This window comes from Macrobrachium rosenbergii, chromosome 26, assembly GCF_040412425.1.
Source record: "Macrobrachium rosenbergii isolate ZJJX-2024 chromosome 26, ASM4041242v1, whole genome shotgun sequence".
Lineage (NCBI taxonomy): Eukaryota > Metazoa > Arthropoda > Malacostraca > Decapoda > Palaemonidae > Macrobrachium > Macrobrachium rosenbergii.
This window is the reverse complement of record NC_089766.1, coordinates 47,793,179-47,804,796: the sequence shown is the minus strand read 5'-3', so window position 1 is coordinate 47,804,796 and position 11,618 is coordinate 47,793,179. Positions and strand designations below refer to the sequence as shown.

Sequence of the window (11,618 nt, the reverse complement as noted above, 5' to 3'; positions counted from 1 at the left end):
GTAGGCTAACGGAAGCCTAATGTAACCATTTTCGAATATATTATTATTATTATTATTATTATTATTATTATTATTATTATTATTATTATTTCAGCAGCTCAGTTCTGTTGCATTTTTTTATACTAATATTAGGCCCACGTTCTCATCAAAGCACATTTGGCGGTCGAACGGGCAGTAAGAATGTGAAGTTATTTACGTAATAAAAAGCAGAGACTGTTTGCTTTCAAGCAGACGCGTACATGACGTGTAATGGAATAACTTTAAGTGAACTTGAAACAGCAGGAGCAATATTTTCGCCCGACTTAAGGAAAAACTCGAAAGTGGAAAAAGTGCAAAGGGGGGAATTTATTTTTAATGTAATTATTTTGTGATCGTCCGTTAAATGAAAACATATACCGCATTGCCATACACATTATACATACATACATATATACATAGGTAGGTAGATAGATGGATAGATAGATTTATTAACGAGAAACAAGCAGTTAAAAGACTGGGCAAGAACAAGAAATAATGAGACCCATAACTAAGGATAAATGACGATAAAAATTCATGACATTTCATAAGTTCACGTTAAAACGACACTTTTTATTGAAAGTATAATGACGAATCGATACAAGTGTCAGTCCTCAAACCAAGTTTCAGTTGTATAAAGTCAATGACTATTTAATACTACGTGAAATTTTAATGAAATCAGATCAGTAGTAGTAGTACTATTACTAGTCGTACTATTACTAGTAATTTTGGTTCGCACTTCTCATACGATACACCAGTTTAAAGTTCGTCTTTAACAGCCATACCTCCCCCCCCCACTTCCACGACCCCAAACCCCAACCCTACCCCAATTCCCACGGAGTTCCCACAGTGACACCTTATCATTTCTGAATGATGGAATTGCTTGATACGGTGGAGCAAGTATTTCCGAGTGTGATTTCTTGTGCATTTTTTTTTATCATATTTTCTACGACTAGGGACAGAAGCCTTGGAAATTCAGTTGTGTATGTTATAAGGGACTGCAATTTTTTCACATATGCACATGGAGATATATATATAATATATATACACACAATTCATTAGTAGTAATCGTCAACACAAGGTACAACAATAATTGAGTTCTTTCAAATCTTGTATGTTCTAGCAGAAGAGTCTTCTTGAAAATACAATCCTTACTTTCACTGCTATGCAAATACTCGATGCCGTGTCCCAATCCTCTAGTTAATATGCAACAAAAATGCTAGGCAATGCCCAAATACTTTTCAGTGGTTCAAGATCAGTCTTACTGTGAATTCAGCAATACACAAAGACATTCTTAAGATATACTGATTACTTGTAGCCCCTTCCATGCTTTCAGACAACATTTTCTGGTGAATATTAGCCCTCCAGGCTGTCAAACCAGCCCTCTGCTGAGAACAGAATGCAAGTCTCCAGAGCTGTCAATCCAACCCTCTTGTGAAAAAAGGCTAAGTCTCCAAAGTTGTCAGACTAGTCCTTGTGGTGAAATGTAGTCCCCAGGGCTGTCAATCCAGCCCTCTTGTGAAAAAAGGCTAAGTCTCCAAAGTTGTCAGACTAGTCCTTGTGGTGAAAATATAGTCCCCAGGGCTGTCAGTCCAGTCCAGCCTTCTGGTAAGAATAAAAAGTAAGCCTCTAGAGCTTTTAATACCACCCTCTGGTGAAAATACACTATAAAATACACTGTAAGTCTCTAAAGCTATCAGACCAGTCGCGTGGCGACAACAGAATGTAGTCTCTAGGGCTCTCAATCCAGTCCTCTTGTAAAAGTAGACTAAGATTCCAGAGCAGTCAGTCTACCCTAGAATGCAAGTCTCCGAGACCGTCAATATGATGCTTCTCAGGCAGTCTTCTTATGGACACACTAGGAACTATTATTATTATTATTATTATAAGGGGCCACTGACTTGAAATTCAAGCTTCCAAAGAATATTAAGGTGTTCATTAGGAAGAATTAAGAGGAAGCAAAAAGAGAAATACAGAAAGAAGATATCTTACTTATTAAAAAAGAAAAATAAATTAATTAATTAGTAAGAAGTTAAGGCCCCATGAATGCACTCAGACAAATTAAAGATGTCAGCAGCACTGTAAGCAAGGCCCACATGATGAAAATATTATGTAAATTGCACTCAATTCTGTAACCTTTAAAAAACTGAATTCTTTAAGGTTAAAGTTTTATTAAAGAATGAAGTGCAAGATGTTTTTAATTCATGTATTACACTCTGACACAAACATTCTTTTGGGTATTATCGAAATCACTTGAGAATTATCCAAGGCTCTAATTATTAAAACCTGCTTTCATTATAAAACTTGTTATATGTAAAGCAGAAACCTAAAGAACAAAAACCACTAATATTATCCTCCTTATATTCCTGGTAAGTTTATTTACTCAGTTGAAAAAGTTTCAAGTTAACTAGACCGATAATCTTAAGGGTGCATTCACCTAAAGTATCAGAACCTTCTCAAATACGTATCACAAACAAGTTGAGAACAAGTCAGTGAGTCACTGACTTGTATTTAACCTGTTTGTGATATGTATGTGATAAGCTGCTCATGTGTTTATGACTTGTTTCACTGTAGTGTGGATGCACCCTAAGAATACACTTTTGATGTTATGATTTGCTGCGATACTGCTTTAACTTGGGGAATTACAAATTCTTGTTAGTTAAGTACTGTGCTCGACAAATGTTAATTTTGTGGGACTTTGAGAATATGTAACTGCTTTCTGAGATTTCGATAGAACCAATAATTAACTTCCTTTTTTATACTCACTGAAAAAAAAAAGTTAATATAATCTCTTGTTTGTTCTCTCTTAAATATTGTGACAAAATGTACGTACTGATGCTTCAATAACTATGACGTGTTTGAGAATATGTACAGGTAACTGTTTCCTGAGAGTTCGATAGAACCAATAATTAACTTCCTTTCTTATACTCACTGAAAAAAATTTAATATAATCTCTTGGTCATTCTCATTAAATATTGTGATAAAATGTGTATACGTACTGACGCTTCAATAACTAGGAAGTGTCCTATAGATAAACTGCAGCATATACTGTACATTATCTTTTAAGAATTTTCATTTAATTTAGTTTACTTATTCTAACCTACTCTTTTTCTTTCTTCTGCAGATACGAGGAACGCAGACGGTGTAAGAGAGACGACCCCTCTCTTGGACGTCGAACGTCAGTTTGCTAAGTTTTGGAGGGTACAAGTCGGCGGCACTCTTTGATGCAAATATTTGTGATCTAGCCTTACATTGCTCACCATGGAGCGTCTACACATTCCCTACCCTGGAAAATTCCATCGGATCAATCAGATGGGATTGGTCGACCACCAGCAGGTAGCTCAGGCCCACCCAGGCTCGTTCATAAGCTTCCAGATTCAGGAACATCCAAACCCCGGGCCGAAAGAGCAGATACCCTTGCAGATTCCAACTCCTAACGCCGTGCAGAATGCCATTCAGACGACAATTCAGAACGCCATTCAAGCCCCAGTGCAGACCATGCACACCGCTAACACTGCTACGAACACGGTACAGGCTGCCGTGCAGACTCAGCAGCAGAACCAGCAAGTACAAACATCTCCGGTGGTCCCAGACAAGCCTTACGAGTGCAACCGGTGCAGCAAGCGCTACGCCCAGAAGAGCCACTTGACCAGCCACATGATTTGGCACGACAGAGAGAAGAACTTTGTGTGTAAAATATGCAACAAGAGGTTCTCCATGGAGAGTCACCTCAACGGCCACATGCTGGAACACAGCCGAGAGAAAAAGTTTGAGTGCGAAGTGTGCGGAAAGAGATTTTCGATGGAAAACTACCTTAATAGCCATATGCACGTGCACATTTCCGAGAAAAAGTTTCAGTGCGAAGTGTGCGACAAGCGTTTTGCCATGCAGAACCACCTCGACAGCCACATGCTGGTGCACTGCACGGAGAAGAAGTTCGAGTGCGGGATATGCCGTAAAAGATATACTCAGCGGAGTCACCTCAACAGCCACATGCTGAAACACAGCAAAGAAAGGAACTTTGAGTGTATGCTCTGTGGCAAGAGGTTCCAGATGGAATGCCACCTGAAGAGCCACATGCTGGTCCACAGCGACGAGAAGAAATTTGAGTGCGTGCTTTGTGGCAAGCGCTTCCACATGGAGGTCCAGCTAAACAGCCACATGGTCGTTCACATGAGCGAGAAGAAGTTCGAATGCAGCATATGCGATAAGAAGTTCATCATGGAAAGTCATCTCAATAGCCACATGCTCATTCACAATGAGAAGACCTTTGAATGTGAGCTCTGCCATAAAAGATTTAATATGGAGAGTCACCTCGTGAGCCATATGCTCGTCCACAATGAGAAAACATTCGCCTGTGAGATATGTGGGAAGAAGTTCAATATGTTGAGCCATCTGAACAGTCACGTTATGGTACACAGTATGGAGAAGAATTTCGAGTGCACCGTTTGTGAAAAGCGTTTCGCTATGGAAAATCACCTTAACAGCCACATGCTCGTGCACAGTGAAGACAAAAAGTTTGCCTGTCAGATTTGTGAAAAGCGCTTCATTCTGGAAATCCACTTGACAAGTCACATGCTTGTCCACAGTGAAGAGAAAAATTTTGAATGTGAAATATGTAACAAAAGGTTCAACATGGAGAGCCATCTAAACAGTCACATGTTGGTGCACAATGAAAAGACCTTTGAATGCATGCTGTGTGGGAAGAGATTCCTCATGGAAAGTCACCTCAAAAGCCACATGCTGGTTCATGGAGAGAAAAAGTTTCAGTGTGGGCTTTGTTCTAAGAGGTTTCATATGGAGAGTCATCTTAACAGTCACATGCTTATGCACAGTGAAGAAAAGAACTTTGGCTGCCCAATGTGTGGCAAGAGGTTTAATATGGAGAGCCATCTCAATAGCCACATGCTTATGCACAGCACAGAAAAGAAGTTCGAGTGCAATGTTTGTGGCAAAAGGTTTAATATGGAGTGTCATCTTAACAGCCACATGCTTGTTCACAATGAAAAGAAGTTCGTCTGTGGACTGTGTGGGAAACGCTTCAATATGGAGAGTCACCTTAACAGCCACATGCAAGTCCATGGAGATAAAAACTTTGAGTGTGACATATGTGGAAAGAGGTTTGGCCAGAGTAGCCATCTGAATGCCCATAGATTTGTCCACACGGAACAGAAGAAATTTGAATGTCAGGTATGTCGGAAAAAGTTCGCCCAGGAGAGTCACCTGGGTGCCCACATGTTCGTACACAGCGATGAGAAAAAGTACGAGTGTGAAACCTGCGGAAAGCGTTTCATCCAGGAAATGCACCTCAACAATCACAGGTTCACCCACAACACAGAGGGCAAAATTGAGTACCAGCAGTGGGGGAACCGCATTGCTGCAAAGAATCACGCGAACATGCTGAATTTCTTGCATCAAGATGACAAAGTCTTAGAGTGTGAAGAATGTGGCAAGAAATTTGCCCACGAGAGTCACCTGGTCAGTCACAAGTTCGTACACAAGGAGGAGAAACGTTTCGAATGTGACCAGTGTGGTAAAAGATTCTCTCAAGAAAGTTACCTCTGCAGTCACAAAATTGTCCATAGCGAGAAGAAGTATGAATGCAACCAGTGTGGGAAGAAGTTTGTCCAAGAAAGCCACCTGAATAGCCACAGGTTTGTCCACAGTGAGAAGATTGAAGTCGAGTATGGCAAGGAGATTATTCGCGATTTGCCCAACCTTCAGAATGGTCAAATCATCGTCCAGGAAATGGAGAAGAAGCCATTTGAAGACCACAATGCTCAGCTGGTTACAGATGACAAGAAGCAGTACCATTATGAGCAGAACGCCAAGTTACTGATCCAACAGACAAATCAGTCACCCTATGCCTATGCCCAATGGGAACATGTGCGTACACTCTGGTCGTTGTAGCCAAAATAGGCCAAAACCTAGGTGTATTCACTTATCCCAATTCCTTATTGTACATAGATTACAGTTAGCTATTGCCTGAAATATATTTTGCAATATCTAAGGTATTAGTAATATGGTGTAGGATGTAAGCCTGTGACGTAAATTATATTGTATTTTAAAGTGGATGCACGGGAAGTGTACGATTTCTTTATTCAGATATTCATTATAGTGTATATATACAGTAGACACACCAAGGGCTGTTGGTGCTTGATTATCCTGTGAGAACCAAAGACATTTATTACCAGTAAATGTGCGTGAGTGTGACGCGGGATGCAGCGTGGTGGAAAGGGACGCTCATCGGTTGTTCGCATTTGCCCGAGTATTGGAGCTTTAGTGTCATTTCATATACTTTGTGCAAGATGGGTGGTGTTTATGGAATGTACTATACAGAAAACAATGTTTATATTGTTTAATATATACTTTTTTTACGGAGAAGTTTGTTTCCAGTGAGATGTCTGTCTAAGTGAGATGCTTGTCTTGAGTATTTTTTAAAGGATAAGGAGAAATGCATGTTGCTACTACGTTAGGTTTGATGATGCTCAGGAACTTCGTGAATATACCATAGAGGTTATTTCTCAGATGTTGTGTATGGATGGCTTTGAGTTGAGGACTGTTCTGACGGCTGTTCTGACGACTGTTCCTTCATACTAAGGTTGCCTGCCTCTTGGGGAGTGTGTGTGAGATAGGAAAGCATGGACGACGACAATTTTGGGAGAGAGCGACGTGATGAAGCGAGAAATTGTAACCTGGAGTTGTTTGTGAAAAATTTTGATTTTCTTTTTAAGATCTGTTATGAGATGACGATGTTCATTGTAGTACCAGTGTTTGAAATCTGTCTCAAAGTGATGACGTGAGCCTCAAGGATAATCAGCAAACGAGCAGCAGAGTTTTTTTAAAGAGATATGATTGACAGAACAGTGGAAGTGCCCTGTGTGATTGAAAACAAGACACTGCATTGGAATTTCTTCGTGCAGCAGAGAGAAAATGCAGGTAGTAACGTGACTGATAAATTCTCAGAAGGATTTTAAACATTAGGTTTTTCTCTTTTTTTGCAACATTCAGAAAATGCCCGCAGAAAGAAATTTGGCTTTTTTTTTTTTAATTCAGCTTAGTAATGATCTGTATATTGTTAAATGAATTAACTTGCTTTAAGAAAACGCCAGTTGTTACACTTTGCCAATTTGGGTTAGCCACCGTAAGCTTTGAATGTATAGGTAAACTGATATAACTGTCCATACTTTACAAGAATTCTTTCAATGTCTGTAAGGATACTTTTCCTTATTTGTATCGTTCAGTTGAACTTTCATGCTGCATATGTATGCAAGGTAGTCCTTAGGGGTGATGAGATACTTCGTAATGCCTGAATGTGAACATAGTATTGAAATCATAAGTTTTAATGAAAAGTGTGGTCTACACTGCAATGCCTGTTGGGCGGCTGTTCTGATGAACTGGGAGGCAGGTCTCAGCTGAGGGCCTTGACGCACTCCAGTATATACAATATCCATGTTCTTCACAGGCAGTGAAAGTTAACAGTAAAGTAATGAATGTTCCAGCAAACAGTTTAACTTCCTGTTTAGGTGACTCGTGGAAAATACAATGACGAATTGGCATTAAAGGAAGGAAATTGTTTTTAAAAAAAAGCACAAAGTAGAAACCTACACCAATTAGATTTGCGATATATCTCACATTATAACTTATGGGGTTAATGCCATGTTATTAGTATGTTGGCATCCATACATTATATTGTATATCATAGTTAATGGACCATAAGGTCAACGTACATGTAGAGTATTTATCAAGCATCTGTATCAGATGTTAAGTCTAGCAGCCAATTTGTACACGCCACAAATAATGCTGCGTCTCCATTTTGATGCCCGGTAGCGTTTGTTACCTCGCTCCGACGTGTCGCCATCCATGGACTGCGGAGTGAGGCAGTCAGTCACGTTCCCTTGACTGAGAGTGACATCTACTGGGAGCTCGGCTTCGTTGCCCAAGGCTGGAAAGATATCAAGAACCAACTGACACTTTACTGGGTAACTTCTGTATCCCAGTGAGCTGTTAACCAAGTTTTTGTCAAAACCGATGCAACTTCTAAAACTTGGTCAAGTTTTTCCAGTATGTCTAATCACTACTACTTACATCATGATGAGAGTTTTCGTAAAAATGAGTTTTTTTCATTGTTGCTTCAGACATACTGACCCAGTGATGATCAGTTAGCATCTGCAAATTCTAACTAACTCAGAGTAAGGAAGAGGCTTCAGTGGATCCCAGACACCTCGGTTTGTTTGAAGTTCTCATTGTAACTATTTTTTTTTTTTTGTCTCTTTCTTAGAAAAATTACCTATGTACGTTTTGCTTTAAGTTTTAAATGGATGGGTCCAATCCTTTTGCATTACAGAAAGTGCAGTTTTAATGTATTTACTTGCCTCTTGTATGTGTTTTTTTTTTTTTCTTAAGATTCATTGACTTTTGTGGAAACAAACGTTCACTCTGGATAGGATATGTTTCAGCATTTACCCGCTGACCTTTTTTTTTTATTAAGAGTCTGTATGGATTACTGCAGTCAACACTTATTTGGTCTGTTGAAGACAGTCATGATGTTTGAACTGTCAAGGAAATTGAGATCAGTCTCTGGAAACGGACTCGAGAGTTTGTTGGCTGGTTCTGCTGAAGAGGATTTTCTGTGCTCTCTCAAAGAAAACAGGTTCTGAAGCATCACATGACAGCTTTGCAGGCCTATCTATGGAAATTTTTAATTATTTTCCAAAAAAAGAATCAAGAACTTGCACTGTTGTGGTAATCAGTAAAATGCAGTTAATTCAGTTGAAGAGGATTTTAATCTATTAAAGAAAAAATGTGGTAATCACTCAAGAACTTTGTCATTTGTACTGGAGAGTATTTTGGTCACTTTTCAAAGAACATGAATTACTGCAGTAGTATCTTGATCTTTGTCAGTGATGCTTAAAAGATACTGTTCATTCCGTTGCAGTTAATCATCCACAGCTTTGGTGGTTGCAGTGAGAAGGATAAATATATAGCATTTTCAAAGGAAACCGCATAGCCATGATAATCTCTCGAGGTTTGTTCTTCTACAGAAGATATTTAGTTATTTTTTCTGAAGACATTGAAAATTTTCCATGAGGAGAGAGATTAGTATGAGGATCACTTGAAAGTGATTTGAAAGAGAACAGATTGGGGTGATCAACTAATATGACCTTTTTTTTATCATTAATTGATCCTGTTTGCTGTGGACAGTGACCCACCTAGCAGTGTTCATAAAGACTGGCTAGTAAGGTATTCTCTGGACCCATGACTGATGCATCGCCTCGCCTACAGTTGGCTGACTTCAAGAAATTACTGCATAATAATGCACATGCCAAAATATATTTGTACTGTTACACACAAAAAGAAATATATAAAGAAAAGCCACTGCAGCTGAACTGCAACATCACAGTTCACTGGCTGGAGCAGGGAAACAGACTTGGTATGCAAATTTCCAAACACATTTGGAGTGAAATGACTTGTTTCCACAAACCTCCAATAGTTATGAATACAACAAAGATATTAGTGACTTACTTATGCCTTTTCCTCTTGATAAATAAAAACAAAATATTTTGAAAATATATAAAAAAAATAAAAAAAAATTGGCTGCTAGACGGTGTATATCTAAACGCATATTTTGGGGGTTTTAAAAGTAGTAGATGGGCGAGAGAAAGTAATTTTAGATATTTTATATTAGTTACTGGAAGCGAATGTTGGTTTGAAACTTGTGATATTAGGGCCTACACTGACATGGTGGCTAGATCTCGCTACACTATTTCGACTGGGGTCTTGCAACGGTGAAGTGACGCTCCACTATGAGCGATCTGATTGATTGGTGTGTTAATCTAGCACCCCGTGACGGGGGGATGTTATTTCCTATTTATTTTTTTCCCGTGGATATTACCGATGTTATAATTATCGTTGATTTTGGGCAGCCAGTTGAGTATTCAGGGCTCGCCATCAAGAAATTCTGATTAATCTGAAAATGCTTGTCAAATGACTAGGCGACCAAAAAAAAATATATACCAAGTACATCGTAATTTATTAAATCAATGCGTCCTATTATTTTATAGAAGCTGTCACTCTTCTTATCAAGACCCCAGACGAACGAGTAAATCCACACACACTTTTTTGAGTGTCGTCACCAGCCAACCTAAACACAAGATGCTGTCGGTTGCAGTCACGTGCCCCCACATCGCCGTGACAGGTTCCAGAAAAGAAAAAAAAATTCATAAATGGCTTTTCCTTTACTCCCACCAGTTTTATTATACATTTGAGTGACTGCTTGAATCCATTATTATTTCCTTGAGAGGTACATGAAGTACCGGATTCGTTTCGTCCGTCTCGGTGGAAGAAAAAATAAAAAAATTAAAAAATAAAACGAGCGCCGGACGGACGACCAAGTGGCAGCTATCTACATGAATCGAATGTCTGCGTGGGTAAGCTTTTGTTTGCATTCTGGCGCGCATGCGCGGGCTTCTGCAACCGACAGGCACGATGACCACTTGCCTAGTACATTAAATGTATATCTTAGACTGTAGTAGAGTAGTAGTTGGTAGCTATTAAAAACTAATAAAAAAAAAGAATAAAAGCCTTAACCAAGTATTATTATAAAAAAAAAGAGAAAACACGAATTATAGCTTCAGAAGAGAACCAATGTTTTTGATGAAAACATGGTATTTTTAGTATCGTGTATAATAGCTAGCTAGGGTGTTTTAAGGGGGGCGCAGTTTATAAGGCATTGAATATCGACCCAGTGTAAGGTTACAGTATTATAAGTTGTCATTTATATGTGATCTTAAATTATGTATATCTTGTGTTTAATAAACTTTTTTATATTGCAACGGAAAATTTCAGTTATTTACCCCTAACTGCGAATGTCTCAAACATTTATCAGAAATGCTCTTTATCATTACCATTAAACTCATTATTTATATAAAATTTCCATTTCCATTCATTGTCATCTCAGCGCTGAATGACCCTGTGGGTCCCAGTGCTTGGCTTTATGCCTAAATCTCATATTCCATTCCGTAATATTGCCTCATAGATCCCAGTGTTTGGCCTTAGACCTAAATTGTATAATCTGTTCATAAAATTATCAGTTTCATTTACAACATTGCTGAAGGGCACACGAGGCATTTAAGATGGCTTTGTCACGACACGCAGACACCTCTAGACATAAGTAGCCCACAGAAATTGGAAATCAAGGTTTTAACTCGTTATGTATCCACCTTTGTGGCGTTTAGTACAAGCCCTTTGAGGATTACCATTAAAAGCAAACAAAAGACTTTAAATATCATGCAGATAATGACTCCTAAGAAATATTAGTCATACATAACGACCCAAGAAAAATCCTTGGGGGGTCACTGTCTAGGAAAGATCCAATTCTTAAGTAGAAGTGTGCGATGCAACGTAAAATAAGTCTAATCCTTCGGGCCAGCCCTAGGAGAGCTGTTAATCGGCTCAGTGGTCTGGTAAAACGAAGGTATACTCAACTTACTACACCCCTAAAGAAGATATATTAGATAAGGAAGAATGAGCACAGACTAATAATACGTAAGTTAACTAAGCCGATTCTGTAACGGCGCAGAACTGTTAGTTGCAAAATTGTC

The 11,618-nt window shown here is 38.9% G+C and overlaps 1 protein-coding gene across 3 annotated transcripts in view; it reads left to right on the top strand.

The window, feature by feature from the left end:
• The window catches only part of LOC136853167 (zinc finger protein 493-like), a 40,654-nt gene extending 29,804 nt beyond the window's left edge, over positions 1 to 10,850 (top strand). For all 3 annotated transcript variants that reach the window (XM_067128501.1, XM_067128503.1, XM_067128502.1), the window contains exon 2: positions 3,140 to 10,850. In XM_067128501.1, the coding sequence (XP_066984602.1) occupies positions 3,277 to 5,925 (2,649 nt within the window). In that variant the 5' untranslated portion in view covers positions 3,140 to 3,276 and the 3' untranslated portion in view covers positions 5,926 to 10,850. The remainder of the gene's footprint in view (positions 1 to 3,139) is intronic.
• The last annotated feature ends 768 nt before the right edge of the window (positions 10,851 to 11,618 follow it).